The sequence below is a fragment of the Acinonyx jubatus genome, chromosome C1, assembly GCF_027475565.1.
Source record: "Acinonyx jubatus isolate Ajub_Pintada_27869175 chromosome C1, VMU_Ajub_asm_v1.0, whole genome shotgun sequence".
Taxonomy (NCBI): Eukaryota; Metazoa; Chordata; class Mammalia; order Carnivora; family Felidae; genus Acinonyx; species Acinonyx jubatus.
In genome coordinates this window covers 149,160,162-149,177,073 of record NC_069381.1, presented here as the reverse complement: position 1 = coordinate 149,177,073, position 16,912 = coordinate 149,160,162, and the positions used below count along the sequence as shown (strand labels likewise).

The window sequence follows — 16,912 nt, the reverse complement described above, 5'->3', positions numbered from 1 at the left end:
ACTTGAAATACATAAGAAATTACACAATTGTTGCAGCTATGAAAGAAATGTGCTACCAAGTCCATATTTAAAGAGTAAACAAAATGTTCTCAAGAAACTGGCAAAGCCTGATTAAAAAGCAAAGAAAACTATCATTAACAATGGATTCTCAGTATGTTTTACATTTGAAATCAATAAAGGTTGGTAAAAATGTAGTCTATTTCAATTCAGCTGCTTTTCCATTAAGATCTTATTAAAGAAGCAGGAAAGCAATGGTGTTTATCAGAACCACTAGTGGAACACAGAAAGTGAGCATCAGCCAGGAGAGAATCTGTGTGCTCCCTCTCCTGTCCTTCTTGTTTAAAGCAGGGCCATAATTCTGTTTGTTGGTGGTACTGAATTTTCTCGAATGCTTTGCAATCCTGGACTATTTTAGGACTGTCTTCCCCTATTTGTGTCTGTCCTGCAGACTTGAATCCCAAATGACTGCTGACATCCAGACCATCTTACAGTTGCTGCAGAAACAAACCACTGTGGTTCCCCCCGCCTACAGTATGGTAACTGCCGGAGCAGAGTATCAGAGACCCATTATTCGCCTGATGAGATCCAGCCATCCAGCAGCATCCATCAAGACTGATCGAAGTTTCAGTCCTTCCTCACAAGTAAGTGTAGATGCTGTATAAACGAGAGTCTCTCTCTGGGTGTTTCTGGGGACCACATGAGTCAGAACCATCTGGGGTGCTATGGGAAAATAAAGGTCTCATCCCCATCTGTTTTTGCTCCATTAAATTTCTGGGAATAGCCCCTAGAATTTGAATTTAAACCAGCCCCCCAATAATTCTTCTGTTCATTTATTTTTTTTTAATTTTCATCCAGTTAGCATATAGTGCACAATGATTTCAGTAGATTCCTTAATGCCCCTTACCCATTTAGCCCATCCCCCCTCCCCAAACCCCTCCAGTAACCCTCTGTTCTCCATATTTAAGAGTCTCTTATGTTTTGTCCCCTTCCCTGTTTTTATATTATTTTTGCTTCCCTTCCCTTATGTTCATGTTTTGTATCTTAAAGTCCTCATGAGTGAAGTCATATATGTCTTTCTCTGACTAATTTTGCTTAGCATAATACCCTCTAGTTCCATCCAGGTAGTTGCAAATGGCAAGATTTCATTATTTTTGATTGCTGAGTAGTACTCCATTATATATATATATATATATATATATATATATATATATATACACACACACACACACACACACACACACACCACATCTTCTTTATCCATTCATCCATCAATGGACATTTGGGCTCTTTCCATACTTTGGCTATTGTTGATAGTGCTGTTATAAACGTTGGGGTGCATGTGTCCCTTTGAAACAAAATGCCCGTATCCCTTGGTTATGTTTATTTCAAGTTTGAGAACAGTGGACCTCAAAGAATGATTTTAAACCACTAGTAATTTTTTTCCCCCTAAGAAAAAGTTCTTTTCAAGAATCAATCTGCTTGAGTTTATATACGGTAGAGCTTTGAAAGCTGTAGCCCTGGGTCCAAAAAGTTACTTCAAAGAATAGTCTGTAATTTACTATGGTGACAAGAGGTGCTCTTGGTCACCGTCTCCAGGAGGAAGTAAGGGGAGGAGAAAGAGCGGTTGTCCACAGAGGATCTGAAGTTCCAGTGAGATCAGACTAGTAATCTCATTTGTACCCCACCCATCACCAGAGATCTCTAAACTTTTCACATCTCCATGATAGTAAAAGGAGTAATGTTAAAGTGTCCTTTATCTTGCCTCTGAAGACTTCTAAGGTCTTTTTAATAAAAATATTTTAATAAATTTTTAAAAATGTTTATTTATTTTGGGAGAGAGAGGGAAGGGCAGAGAGAGAGAGAATCCCAAGCAGGCCCCCCACTGTAGGCACAGAACCCCATTCAGGGTGCGATCTCACCAACTATGAGATCATGACCAGAGTTGAAATCAAGAGTTGGATGCTTAATGGACTGAGCCACCCAGATGCCCCTAAAGACTTCTAAGGCCTTTTGACTTATGTTAATATGAAGGTCTGCATGGCAAATTATTTTTAATTACTTAAGCCGAATAGCCAAACTGACTCTAAGGAAGGTGGACCCAGCACAGTCTTGTAAGATTTTTTTAGAAGTTTGGAAATTTAATGCAAAATATTATGGGAAATTAAGCTACATTAATAACAGGGAGAAATGTGAAGAAAGAAAATAATGAAATCTTTCTGAGATATGAAAGTAGAAATTTTTTTATCCCTAGCTAGTTTTGAATGTCTCTAACCTTGCAAAACTGTGTACTTTGTTCTTTGTTTTCAGTGGATTTAGGTAATATTTTCTGACCAAGGATGGGTGATTTTCCTTCGTTTGTTTTTTTCCCTCTAGTCACCAAATGACACACATTTCTGATCTTAGTTTTGTCTTGAATTTTGAATTAAAATTCATCTGGAAACTCAAACTCAATGTTAAATTGTGTGTATGTATGTATGTATGTATCTGTATGAATCTGATCTGGCTTCAGTGCAAAATTAAAGTTCTTAGAATGGTTGTTTAGGATAAACTGATGCCCAACCTCCAAAGCCTTGATCCGGCCTTGGGAGGGAAAGTTTGGTTAATACCACTAATCAAATATAGATTAATGGGGAAATAAAACGTATTTTGATTTCGTGAGTGTAATTTTAGCAATCTGTCCAAATGAATTGTAAAAACGTGTTTTCTTGTCTTTCTCTCAGTGTCCTGAATTTCTAGACCTTGAAAAATCTAAACTTAAATCCAAAGACTCCCTCTCAAGTGGGGTGCATCTGAACACAGCTTCGGAAGACAACTTGACTTCACTTTTAAAACAAGACAGTGATCTCTCTTTAGAGCTTCACCCGCGGCAAAGAAAAACTTACCTTCATCCAATTAGGCATCCTTCTTTGACAGATTCATCCCTAAGCACTGTAGGAATCTTGGGTCTTCATAGGCATGTTTCTGATCCTGGTCTTCCGGGGAAATAATCATTTTGTACTATTTACTCCACATACAATGTAAGTGCTTTTAATGGCTGTTTTCCTTTTTTTGTATTTAAATCCTCTCTACTTGACTCAGGGGCTCACAAGTTACCATTATATGCAAAAGTACTGTATATTTTCCTAAATTGAAGCTTGTAAGGTAAAATTGAGCAATTAGGATGTAAATATACATATGAACTCTTTTGTTCCAAATGTTAAAACTGCCAGCATCTCCAGGCATCTTATTTTATTTTTATTTATTTATTTTTTTTAAATCACGTGCATGTTAGGAAACTCCAATTTCTCTTGCATGGAGACTCCTACTTACTACTTTTACTAAACCTGTACTTTGTTATGAAAATGCCTTCCAAGCAAGTAAGAAACCAAGGGGTGACATTGTTCATGGAAGCAAATCATGGAAGATCCTAAACTCACGGAAGTTCCAGGGGTAGAAAGGGAACTTAAGTCACTCAGAGCAGATACCCTTCTGTTCTGAGAGGTTTATAGTTAATTACATCCATTTCACCACACTGAAAAAAAAAAAATAGTTTTAGAGTTCTGAATCTTCGACCACATTGGGTGTCCATCTCCAAATACATGAATATAGGCCAGCTTTAATGAGGACAAAAAGGACTTTTGACTTAAAATTCTGTCTCCAACTGCGTTTACAAACTACCTAACATATTTCTCACTGGCACATTTCCTTGCATATTTAGAAACAAGTAGAAACAAGTTTCTCTCTCTTTTTATTATTATTATTATTTTTTTTTTTTTTTTTGAGGAGGGGAAGGGAGTCTTCTCAAGAACTGCCAAGGTGTGACTGACACAAAGTGATATCTACAGCTTTCCTCTGATTCATATATTAGGGCAATCCTGAATTGGAGCAAAAGAGTGGACACACATGGTTCTTTTTTAAAAATGTGCAACCCAGTGGATTTGCATGGCAAAACTAGCTCCCATTTAAGCATATGTTGTTCCACGGTTTTCGATTTAATCCCAGCTGTGGAAAAACAATATGCTTGTACCTGCCTGTAAAGGAAATGAAGACACCAGCAGTAAAATTTGTTTTGTTCAGTTACTCAAACACATTTGTTAATCAAAGATTAAATGAAAATGCATTCTGTATGAATTGGGCTGAATATATTTGGACCCCAGAATATCAGAACATACAATGGAATATATTTTAAATATCGTTCACTGTTAGACTTTTTCGGAGGGGGTACGATATGCTTCTCATAAAATCAGGATACAGAAAAAACTGCAAGTTAATTTAAGATTCTGAGTTGTCAATTTTTAGTTGTTTTATTTTTCAATTCCTTTGAGTACAATTTTAATTTTATTATGGGCTGATCTAGTATATCCTTTCCTTCTGAACGAAATCTTGAAATTTTTTGCAAGTTTCTTCCTTCTTTAATAATTCTTACGCCCACATATATTTTTAAAGAAATATTATATCTGTGTACGTTATTAAATGGATTAGTTTCCATTCCTCCAGGATAGAAATGTAATCTATTGACTTACTTTTACCTTTGACACTATTGGTTTCAAATATAAGCAATTCCTTTAAATTTACAAAGCTATTGCACTACTTAAAATGATGAAAGTGACCTTAAGTTGCCCCCTATATATTTTTAAATGGTCACATGTGTGGGAGGCAATCTGTAGGCGTGAACACATTCTTATCCCTGCTAAATGTTCGAAAAAAAAGAAAACATAAGCGATAAAGTATGTATGGCAAAATGACTAGTCAATTCAGTAAAAAACAGAACAAGTTTAACTAGCTTCCCAAACCATTTGGTGTTAGGCAGATACAAATTTAAGGACTAATGCTTTCTTTCCTTCATTCAACAAACATTTATGGGTGCCTAGCTGGGGGAGGCAAATGGCTAACGTTGATTCAGAGGACTATTTGAGGATTTTATATCTATAGTTAGGCATATTTTTGCAGCTGCAACAAATTTCATAAGGATTGCCGGCCTAAGCTCCAGGGAAAGTCAGAATGAATTCACCAGAGACTGTCATTTGTAGAGAGTGAGGATTTGGCAGGTGAGGAATTTAGATCTGATTGATTAGTGGATGCTTCAGCTCCAACACTTGCTGTGACGTGCATAAAATCCCACATAAAGCCTCTATACTTCTTTATAAAAACTGAGCATGAAAAAAAATAAATAAATAAAAATTGAGCTTGAAGGAATGGAAAGATGGGGAATAGTATACAAGTTTCCAGCTTGCTAAAAGTTTTGCATAAGACATTCTTCCTCTTAATGCCTTGACATAAAATAATTCCTTGATATTAAAATCTAAGTCTCAGAGAACTGGACAGGATTAAGAAGGTCCCCTCTTCTAGGATATTAGCTTAACAAGAGCCTGGAAAAGCTAACATGTGATTAGTTAGGCAGAAATGTCAGAGGCTTTCAATGGTTAAAATGACTTAGAGATGACCAAAGCAGTTATCTTAATTTACAAAATGCATCTCCTTATCCCAGTCAAAGGTCCAATGCCTGAAATCACTTGTCATGCTTGCTGTGGCCAACAGTCTGACCGCTCCATTGGGGATCCTCCTGAGAGGCAGGGTTGACTGCCCATCAGTCCCCGCAGTAGGAGCACTGCTGTCCTCCTAGGTAATTCGAAGCACTTAATACAAATGATGCTTTCCACCTAAAAATAGTGAGATCTGGTTCCCAGGCCTAAATAAAATTCCATCTAAAATCTGAAGTTTATCTGAGTGAGTTGTTTTCCTGCTGTTATTGCTGGGCAAAGAGCGGGACATATCCTTTTACCTTAGAGAGGAGTCCCATGTTCTAATTAGTTGGTAAGGAAACTAGGAATGAAAAATGTTGAAGCAATGTTCTTGCAGGAGTTTTAAATTAAAATTCACCCATTCAACAGACATGAGAAGGCAGGGGCAAATTTGGGACAGCCTCCTTTTCTTATGTCCATGGTAATGGATTGGTCATCAGAGATGAATTGTCCCGCTCTTCCAGTCAGAAGATATGGGTATCGTATACGGCCTAGTGGCATTTGGTGTGAGGTTGGATATATGTATATGACAGCTGCTTACAGGTCCTTTTGGAGGTTTATCTTTAACAGTGGTTCCCAAAAGCCTAAAAGAACCATTTCTTTAACCAGATGTCATTTAAAATCCCTTCATATGTTATCAAAGGAAAAAGTTTATCACCTCGTCGGCATACCTAAAACAATCATTCTAACAGGAAAATCTTTCCCTTGAAGGCTTTTCATGATTAAAAAAAGGAATGTGGGAGATCGTTATTAAAAATGAGTCGCAACACTGATTTGGAACATAGTAGTCTTTAAATTGCTTATCCATGATTGAAACCAAAAGTAGACAATGTATTTGAGGAGATTCCTACTGCAAATCAAAATTTTTATAAATTACAAAAAATTTCAGATCTTGATTTTTGCACGATAGAAAAATGTGTCTATCATGTAAGTTCAGAGGCACTTGGAAGACAGATGATGATGTCTTCCCATGTAGGCCTAGAATTGGCAGTACTAAAACAGCCAGGGATCATGCTAGAAATGCATATTCATGGGCCCCACCCAGACCTACTGACTCAGAAACTCTAGAGGTGGAACCCAGCAATCATCTTTTAACAAGCCCTCTTCTATATGATCTCCATAAACACAAGAACTTTGAGAATCACTAACGCAGAGCATGGGCTCTGCAGTCAGACCCACGTGGGTCTCAGGAGTTCTCTCATGAATAGCTGTGTGACCCTGACCAATTTAATTTAATTAACCTCCCTGAGTCTTTTTCCTGAATTTGTAAAACTGAGATAATGGTACCTGCCTCAAAGAAGCTTGAGGAAGAAGTGAGATAACATATTGTAAAGTGCCTGGCACACATAGGTGCCCCTAAAATGCTAGATTCTTTGATTCTCATCCAGGACCACGATATTAAAAACAATCAGGAAGACAAAAAGTTTTTTCCACAATAAAGCTTTTCTGTAATGTGCTATGCCTCCAGCTAAATAGCCATTAACAAGACTGAAGGTTTTGATTCAGAAGACACAAGAGTAGTTACTGTTTTCTCTAATTGCATTTTGCACTATTAGGTTTTTAGCTTTAAAGTAATACTATTTATAATGATAGTGAGAGTATGAATGTCATTGTTACAAACCTGTGTACTCTGAATCAGTGATCTGTTGAATTCAGTGCTACTAAAAAGTGGTCCGTAAAGACCGGCTCACTGGGGAAGCCCCTCTTTAGATCCGTGACGTAGTTCCCAGATGGGTATTTGGAAATGCATTTTCAAAATAGTGTTGAAAGAGAATACACTTTCTATTTTCTCATAAAATAGAATTTATAGTTGTAGTGGTCCTTTGCAGGCTTCTAGGCCCACACCATCATGCACAGATACGCTAAACAGACTGCCTGCCTAAGTCCAGTGTGCAATGGTAGAAATGGCAAGAGACTTGGTGTCATAAACCTGAATTAAAATCCTACCTTCTCCACTTTTAGGACAAACCCTCGGTGAACCCCAGTAGCCAAAATTATGAAGGCAATGTCTTAAATATCTTGAGGAGTGTTGGGGAGCCTCTGAAGTACGTATATGGAAGTGCTTTGTAAACCATAAAGCACCGTGTAACTATAAGCTCTTTATGTGACTTGTGCATCATCACAAATACAGTGTCATTATGGTGGCAGTGCCGTAGCATGACCTAGGTCTTCTGAAAACCTTCCATGGCTCTTCCCCCTACCCAACACTGACAGCATTCCCACTCTGACAAAAATCTATACAGTGATTCTCACAAGGCTCTCAAAGATCTATTTACTCAGAGTACGAGAACACCGGTTTTAGGAAAGCTATCCTCTGCTATAGCATCCCCGTATTTGTCAAAAATTGTCGGTGTCCAACATCCATAGAATTCTATATTTGAGTTGTGATGGTTTTCTAGGTATGCAGTACTTTACCCCTTACCCCCTCGCTTCTTAAGTGTTCTCATTCAAAGCTTCTGTCTCTGGGTTCCACTTAACTTACAACAAAGTGATGTTACCATTTTAAAAACTAAAAGGATGTTTTAAAATGCTTTGTAAGGTGTTAGTTGCTGTGACTGATCAGTGCCCAACCTTAGAATAATTCATTACATGTTCTGTAGTACAAATACACTTGCTCTAAGAATATACGATACAGAAAATTCACGGAAGACGTGAATTATTAATAATTGACAGCATGAAAAGAAATTATCACAAGGCCTATTTATATAAACTATTAAGTGGAGGTTGAGGGAGATGACTAACAAGACATTTTTTAAAATACATTATCACTATGAATAGGATGAAACGTCTGTAGGAATGCAATGTTAAGAACACAGAACCATATGATCAACTGACCGATTTCATTGTTTTAGCAATCAAAATCAAACTTTTAAATGAGTAGCAAGTATTAGAGAAATGCTCCCAATAAAATGTTTATTATGAGAAGTGGCAAATTTAACATGATTTTTCTTGAAAAGCTAATGTCAAAACTTAGCTGAATTCCTAACTGGTAGTCATGAAGTCATGACATTTGTGACTTTCGTTAGTGAATTTATATTTTGAGAGATACAAAATAATTTGGTACACCTATGGTTTTAAAACACTGTATGTTTAACCTTCACTTTTGGTGTTTCCCTTGTATGCATCATTTTTAAATGAAAAATAATCACACCTGTTAGCACTTAAATCATATCCTTTTTGTATTGACACTGTATTAAGTATTCTGAGTATATGTAAGAAAATTCCACACCATCTCATCAACCTCATTTATTTTGGAGTAAAATTTAAGGACTGGTCATCTTATACTTACCTCCTCCACAGTCTCTTCAGAAGATACAATGTTACAATAACATTGAATATGGCACCCTTTTTCCAAACATAAAAACACCGAGGAAACCCTAGTTTTCATCTCCCGGGTACCTACTGACTTTAATTAGACACACCTCCTTCTAGCTGAAATTTGCATTCTATGATTTTGATAGAAAAATATATACCAGAATGTTTGCCAGTTCAATAATACATTTCAAAAAATAATGCGTGTAATCATTTGAAAATGTCAGTCATCTGATAAAAAGAAGTTCACTCACATTGGTTAAGTAGTAAGTACCTTGGAATGCTTTAAATGTAATGAAACAATCTACCAAAACACATACTTTTTCCTAGTCTTTATGCACATAATGTAGCATGAAATCATGACGCTTTTGAAATACTCTGTGCGGATATATTTATTTTTTAGCAAATATTTTCTTCAAAGATTGGTATGTGGGTATTGGCAGTGTAATCTACTTGCACAACTAGTTTTGCAATAACCTACAAATAACTGTAAATAAGAAAAATGTAAATTTCATGTAAAAATGGTTGCAGATTTTTGGTAGCTAAAAGTGTACAAGTTGTATTGAAAATATAGTATATATACATAATTTAAGAACGAAGCATATACTTTCTGATCTATTTATACATGAAAATTCAAGAATTTGTAAAAGAAATTATTTTGGGGAAAAAGAAAGTAAATCTCATTAGCTAGCTTTTATTAGAGAAGCCAACTATTTCCAACATTTTACTAGGTAGAGTGCTAGATACAGGCATGGCGGTGCTGATGTACTTCACGAAATCCCATAATTGCAACAGTGCCACTGCGGTTTTACGGAGTTCACTGGGACACTAGTAAACTGGACTGGGTGGTAAAAGCATTACGTCTAAAATTAAAGAACTGTAAAAACATTTCACTTACTTTTGACTGTCAAGCACACAGTGGTAATTGACTAAAACATCTACCGTTCCATTATTTAAAATTTCTGATAACTGAGCAGGATTCAAATTACATGGGACACATTTGGTATAATGCGTGGATGGTTCATTTTTTTCGTCAAGAATGAAAATATCCAGATAACATTATTTTCATTTGCCTATGTTTCATATATTCTAATTCCTCCCCTAGAATCATTTATCTATTATTTAAGAAAAAGCATCTATCTTCAGAGAAACCTTTTCCACAAAATCAGTTGGTCATAATGTGGCATTTTCTAAGCTAAGGACTATTTACTCTGTTTAGTGGTTTAGATTCTCCACCATTCATTTTTTTAGGTTTAAGAAGCCGAGAGAACATTTTGCTATTTAATAAATGAAAAACCAAATCAAATATAGATTAGCAGAAACAAACGTATTGGTATCTTTAAGTGAGGCTGATTAGAAAAAGAAGCAAAGTATGAATAAGCTATTTAAAAACTTAAAATCTCTTGCCATAAGAGAGATTTGAAGGTGATGCATTTAGATAGCTTTGGGAAATTAAATATGCATCCAAAAGTTCGGCTAACCCGAAAATTTTCTGATATGGCCTATGGATCTTTATTTAGTATGTTTCTGGAACATACATACCTGTTCAGGTTGTCTCTTGAAATTTCAGTTATCACAGCAATATAAATGTGATTAAGTATAGCCAGCTAAAATGCAAATGACTGCATGTATCTGTAAAGCACATACTTATATTTTCATGCTTAAGGGAAAATGTTGGGATCCGCCCCCCCCCCAACAGTGTTATCTGATGAAGGTACTAATTCCTGGCATATTTGTCTCTGAATATAGCTATTAAATGATGACAGAGCCAAAATTCTCATTTCCTGTGAGCTTTCCAAATCGCCACCGTCTCTGATGTTGTGGGAGGGTTGGAAATGTAAGTAGCATATAGGCAAGGACCCTCCTCACCCCGTCTGGTGCGTCATAGTAATGTAGGAGTGCTGCCAATGTCTACTTACGCTACATTCAGATTTGCAGAAGCACACCTGAAGTTATTCCTGAATGCTCACAAAATAATACACAAAGCTGTACATTGCCAAGCTACCTGGGTAAAAGGAATGTTAAGCAATATAAGGCTCTTTTCTTTATTAGATGCCGGTAAAATAAGTTTTTTAGAACAAGTAGGAAAAGAAATGGCAAGAAACAAAAGCACAGATTTCCCAGCATCCAAATAATGAGTTGATAGTGAGCCAGACAAATTTTTCGTAAGTGTCCTGATGTTTTGCTGGAAAGTAGTTTTGTGCTCAGTATTCTAAATTACAGGAAATATGTAACTTAATATATGGACATATCTGATGTTGTAACCTTATTCTATACTACAAATTACCTCAACAGTATTCATTTAAAATCTTCTCTGCATTCATCACTATAACAGAAGTTTTAAATATTTGTTTTTTCTTTGTGTCATCTAATTTTATTATAAAGTCTAGACATACTCTTAGATGATAGCTTAGAATTGTACATTTATTTCAAAGTGCTTACAAAATCAAAAAGATGTGGTTTTTTAATACAAGTTTCAAACTTAATAAAACACCCATGGCTGCATTTTAAAGTTTAAAAGAAAAGAAAAAATGCTAACGTGAAAGAAGTCTTGGATTTTTACTCACTAGATTTAATTACCAGATGTTCACAAATTTATTCCTATTAATTTCCCAGAAAACTGCTACAAATTCGAGAAAACATATCATCTGTGAATTTGTCAAAAGTACAAAAGAAAAGCACATTTCTGACAAATTGTATTCATTTAGTGTGTCCAGTTTAGTAATGCCGTAAGAGTACAAGTGAACTTGATTTCTATATTTTCCTTAGAGAAAGAATTATAAATTGATGTTTGTCATTTTTTAAACTGCACAGACTTTGAACTTCATTAATAAATTCTACTTTCTTCCAGGGTGAATACCTTTTCTGGAAATAAATATATTATTTGACACTTTTAAATTACTTTTTGTTTCTGAATGCATGCTTAAATAGATCAAATGAGCACAGTCCTTGAAATTACTTTAAAGTGGACCAAATTAAGATTCCAACAGTATTTATTTCCCCTTGATATAATTTAAAAGGTGTAAACTGCCACTCACAATAGAAGTGCAATATCTGACATTGAACCATTTGGCAGTTTTTTAGGCGGAGGTGAATTAACTGCACTGTTATTTGAACTGAAGCATCTCATATATGTTAACAGATTTTGTATGATACAAAACTTTACAGCAAGCTATTTGAATGTTTATTAAAAAATTCTCAAAATGACATGGAAACATGTTTACTGTATAAATAAAAGCACTTAGATGTTAAGAGTGTACATTATTCAATATTTTACTCTTTACAAGAAAACTGGGTGTGAGTTAACCAGTACAAACTACCATACGATATTCATATTCCAGTCCTTTTTCATCATAAGACTATTTAATTTTTACTTTAGTAATGGATGTCTGTTTACATCAATTATCTTTAAAGCATCAAAAAGTGAGTTGCATTTCGGTATAAAAACTCCATCTAAAATATCCTCTACGCCTAACGTTTTATAAGATTATCTAGTTAACGGACAGTGCAAAAGAACTGTCTGACAAGTTGGATTGGCATGGAAAATTAGTTCTGCTAGCGAAAGGAGTTCTGTGGTCAAAAATTTTTGGAACAAACTATGTCAAACAGAAGTAAACAGGATTTTCTGTACCTTAGGCTTTATCAAGCTCCCTGAAAAGGGTGAGAATTTCCCAAATATGTTTGGTCACTGAAACGGCTTCACAGACTGACCATGACCAAAATTCACAGAAACACCTTTGGAAAAGGACGAGTTAGAGAATCATATGAAGAGTTCTAATACAAAGTGTCATTTGGCAGAAACTTAAATGAAAAATATCATATATCATTTTTAAAGTTTTTAGCCTCAACCATTAGCCTACAAGTAAGAAAAATTATAACTGACGTCAGAACGGTACCGCAATGCAATTACCTATAAGCTGGATGTTAAGATACCAGGCTGCTGAGTCATATTATCATCCTCATTCAACATGAATGATGTAAGAGTGTGTTTACATTCGTTTCTTCTACAACACTTCTAATTAGAATACTGTATTTTATTTTATACCTCAGTTAACATCCTCTCACATTATCAAATATATGTTCATGGAAAAAAAATTAGCAGCCAGAGGACAAAAGTATATGGATTATTTATTCACACGTTTATACTGCTGACCAACTGAATCTGACAGCTAATTATCTAAAAATACAACGTCAAAATGACTACCCAATACTTCCTTTCCAGGACTGTTGAAAGTAAAAGTGGATTTAAAATTCTGTAAGTTTACGAAACTTTTCTTTTTTTCAAGATGCTACCATTCATCCTCCATCCTTTAAGAAATCCGGAATTTTCTAAAAAGAATAATTAATTTGGTCACCAGTCATACTAAAATTACATCAATTTGTACTCACATTTGAAGCTGGAAGACATTCAGTTAAGGTGTAAGAAAAACACATGGTGTTTCAAATCTTCATTAAGAAAGACTTAAGAGTGTTTGCAAGGAAAGGGGCAGGATTAACTACAACAGCTCATATCAGGGGTCTGAAACGCTAAGGATGTGATGACCAGTTTGCAATTTCCACAGTGATGCCACTCTGAAACAGGGTGTGGTGCCTGCTGTGGTCAGTACCCCCCACATTACACACCTGCATTCAACGACTTGCCAGTTTAGCAATGCCAAAACCTGTGGCTAATGTTGTCAAGAAAGGTGAACTTACAGTTTCTGACTATCTAAACAAATTGGTAGATTACTTGATTTTTTTAACTTCGTAAACAGTTGGCATTATATATGAAACAATTTAGTTTAATAGAATACATTGAAATGTTGACATCTCAACATTTCAATGTGACATCTCACACAAAAATATGTGTCACTTCCAGAAAGTCTAGATTTAAAAGGAAGATGCCATTTTAGGCCCTCTAGGTCATCACTAATGAAAAAAAAAATGCAGAGAGAAAACGTATGTTCTGTTAAGAACTTTTTTTTCCACAGAAGATAATAAAGCATATTGAAGAAAAATATACACTGAAAAAAATAAAGGAAAAAATGCTTCCTGTAGCCTTATTTCTCTATATATTAATTTGCAGTCTACTTAAGGTGACGTAATACGAAATTTTAGGAACTACGATTTTCTTCTTCATAGGCAAAGACCAGTGAGTTTCTCTTCTTAAATTATGCAATCAAGGAATAAAGAAACCCTTCTACAAATATGGCACAAAATCCAGACTTCTAGTTCACCTTCAAAACCAACAACGAGGAAAAAAAATTCAATGTATAATTTGTAACCTTCAGGTAAGTATACATTAGCTTTATGTAGGCTTTCACATTTGGCTTCTTATATTATCTATCTTGTAAATACATTCTTCTGGATTTACAATGTTAAAAATTAAGGCTAAAAGGTATTTACATCAATTCATCATATACCAATGTTTTATGATACTAAGATATGTTAAGTGAACAGCTTTCCTAAAAGCACTACTATTCCAAATACAAAAACACTTCTTGTATTGCTTTAAATTATGCACTAAAGTAAAAACACATAGAAATAGGACAGACTTATAACAAGGTAGAAACATGGAAAAGCCAAAAAAGCATTAAATTCAAAGTAGTCCAGTTCATGTCTTCCAAGTAAAAAAAATTCACAGTATTTCTTCAGCTTTCAAATTCTAGACATTCAAATTGCCATAGTACCCTGCAAAAACTAACACATAAGTAAAATCATCAGCTGGTAACAACAAAAGGCTTTTTGCTTTTGATTAATTACACTCCATGAAAACATTTTCACAAGAGGGGAAATTTTTAAAGTTTCCAAGGTTTGTAATTTAAACCAGTATGTACTAGCAGGGAAGTGTTGACTCCCTAACTTCCTCACAACAAGAACAAAACAAAAACCCTGAAACATTGAAGTACATGTGAAATATAATTAGTTTCAATTAAAAAAAAAAAAAACACTGGAATCAGGTTAATTGCAACCATTTGAAATGAGAAATGAACAGCTTCATAATTTATCATCATAGATGAAAATTTCCTCTTGAAGATTACCAAAAAATAAACTACTCTTTATAAAAATGGTAGCTTTGCCCTTAAAAATGATTTGAAAGGTAAACTGCCAAAAACATGTCATAAAATTTAGAAGTACCTTTATAATATAATGTCAACTTGATATTTATACAAGTATTTAACCTTTTATTTGCATTTAGCTGATAAATTCAGAAAAGGAATATGGTCTATAAAATATATTATTCCCATTATTGGTACCAGAGACCTCTTAAATTTTTTTTAACAATTATGAACACATCTAGGGAACAGTGTAAATCCCAGAATACTTACATCATCATATACAAAATGCACAACCCCTTGTTGTAAGTGGTCTCTTCTCCTAAAGAAATCTTTAAACAAACAAAAATTTATTACAATTTTAAATATATAGTTGTAAATGCTTAGTGCCCCTAGGTTCTAAAAAATGACTAATTTCATTTTCAATTTTTTAAAAAAAGGATTTTTTAGGGGTGCCTGGGTGGCTCAGTCGGTTAAGCATCAGGTCAAGATCTTGAGGTTTGTGAGTTTGAGCCCCGTGTCAGGCTCTGTGCTGATAGTGCAGAGCCTACTTGGGATTCTCTCTCCCTCTCTCTCTCTGTCCCTCCCCTGCTCCTGTGCTCTCTCTCTCTCAAAATAATTAATAAAAATGAAAATAAATGTTTTTAAGGTTTTTTTAAAGTTGTTCTTTAAATTCCAGCTAGTTAACATACAGTGGAGTATTAGTTTCAGGTGTACAATATTGTAATTCAACACTTCCACACATTATCCGGTGCTCATCACAAGTGCACTCCTTAATCCCCATCACCTATTTAACCCATCCCCCCAAACACCTCCCCTCTGTTGACCATCAGTTTGTTCTCTCTATAGCTAAAACTCTGTTCCTTGGTTTGCCTCTTTTTTCCCTTTGCACATTTCTTAAATTCCACATGTGAGTGAAATCATATGGTATACGTCTTTCTCTAATGGACTTATTTCACTTAGCTTGGACCTCTCTAGCTCCATCCGTGTCACAAGTGGCAAGATTTCATTCCTTTTGATGGCTGAGTAATATTCCATTGTGTATACATACCACATCTTCTTTATCCATTCATCAATAGATGGATACTTGGGCTTTTCATAATTTGGCTACTATAGATAATACTGTTATAAATATCTGGGTGTATGTATCCCATTGAATCAGGATTTTTGTATTCTTTGGGTAAATACCTAATAGTGCAATTACTGGATTGTATGATAGTTCCATTTTTAACTTTTTGAGGAACCTTCATACTGTTTTCCAGAGTAGCTGCACCAGTTTGCATTCCTACCAACAGTGCAAGAGGATTCCCCTTTCTCCACAGCCTCACCAACACCTGTTGTTTTTTGTGTTGATTTTAGCCATTCTGTTAGGGGTGGGGAACTCATTGTAGTTGTGATTTGTATTTCCCTGGTGAACAGTGATGTTGAGCATCTTTTCATGTGTCTGTTGGCCATCTGGATGTCTTCTTTGAAAAAAAAGTCTATTCATGTCTTCTGCCCATTTTTTAATTGGATTATTTGTTTTTTGGATGTTGAATTTTATAATGTTCTTTATATGTTTTGGATACTAACCCTTTATCAGGCATGCCATTTGAAAATATCTTCTCCAGTCCCATAGGTTGCCTTTTAGTTTTGTTGATTGTTTCCTTTGCTGTGCAGAAGTGTTTTATTTTATTTTTTTAAGCTTATTTATTTATTTTGAGAGAGACATAGAGAATGTGAGTGAGGGAGGGGCAGAGAGAGAGGGAGAATCCCAAGCAGGCTCCATGCCACCAGTGCAGAGTCCGATGCAGGGCTCAAACCCATGAAACCATGAGATCATGACATGAACTGAAATCAAGAGTTGAATGCTTTACTGACTGAACCAACCAAGTACCCCATGAGTGTTTTATTGTGATCAAGTCCCAATAGTTTATTTTTGCTTTTGTTTCCCCTGCCTCAGGAGACATATCTAGAAAAAAGTTGCTATGGCCAATTTCAAAGAGGTGACTGCCTGTGTTCTCCTCTGGAATTTTTATGGTTTTAAGGCTCACAGTTTAGGTCTTTAATCTATTTTGAATTTAT

At 35.2% G+C, this 16,912-nt stretch overlaps 2 protein-coding genes across 28 annotated transcripts in view; one reads left to right on the top strand and one right to left on the bottom strand.

Moving 5' to 3' along the window:
* The window catches only part of KCNH7 (potassium voltage-gated channel subfamily H member 7), a 638,553-nt gene extending 628,233 nt beyond the window's left edge, over nt 1-10,320 (top strand). For all 5 annotated transcript variants that reach the window (XM_053215167.1, XM_027055624.2, XM_053215165.1 and 2 more), the window contains 2 exons: nt 449-641; nt 2,721-10,320. In XM_053215167.1, coding sequence (XP_053071142.1) covers nt 449-641; nt 2,721-2,987 — 460 coding nt within the window. In that variant the 3' untranslated portion in view covers nt 2,988-10,320. The remainder of the gene's footprint in view (nt 1-448; nt 642-2,720) is intronic.
* An 896-nt stretch (nt 10,321-11,216) lies between these two features.
* GCA (grancalcin) overlaps nt 11,217-16,912 on the bottom strand; it is a 48,238-nt gene continuing 42,542 nt past the window's right edge. For 22 of the 23 annotated variants that reach the window (XM_053215186.1, XM_053215188.1, XM_053215189.1 and 19 more), the window contains 2 exons: nt 15,122-15,180; nt 13,657-14,492 (listed from right to left, as the gene is read on the bottom strand). In XM_053215186.1, the coding sequence (XP_053071161.1) occupies nt 14,444-14,492; nt 15,122-15,180 (108 nt within the window). In that variant the 3' untranslated portion in view covers nt 13,657-14,443. Of the gene's footprint in view, nt 14,493-15,121; nt 15,181-16,912 lie in introns of all 23 variants that reach the window. The other variant, XM_015082735.3, reaches the window with a different exon arrangement.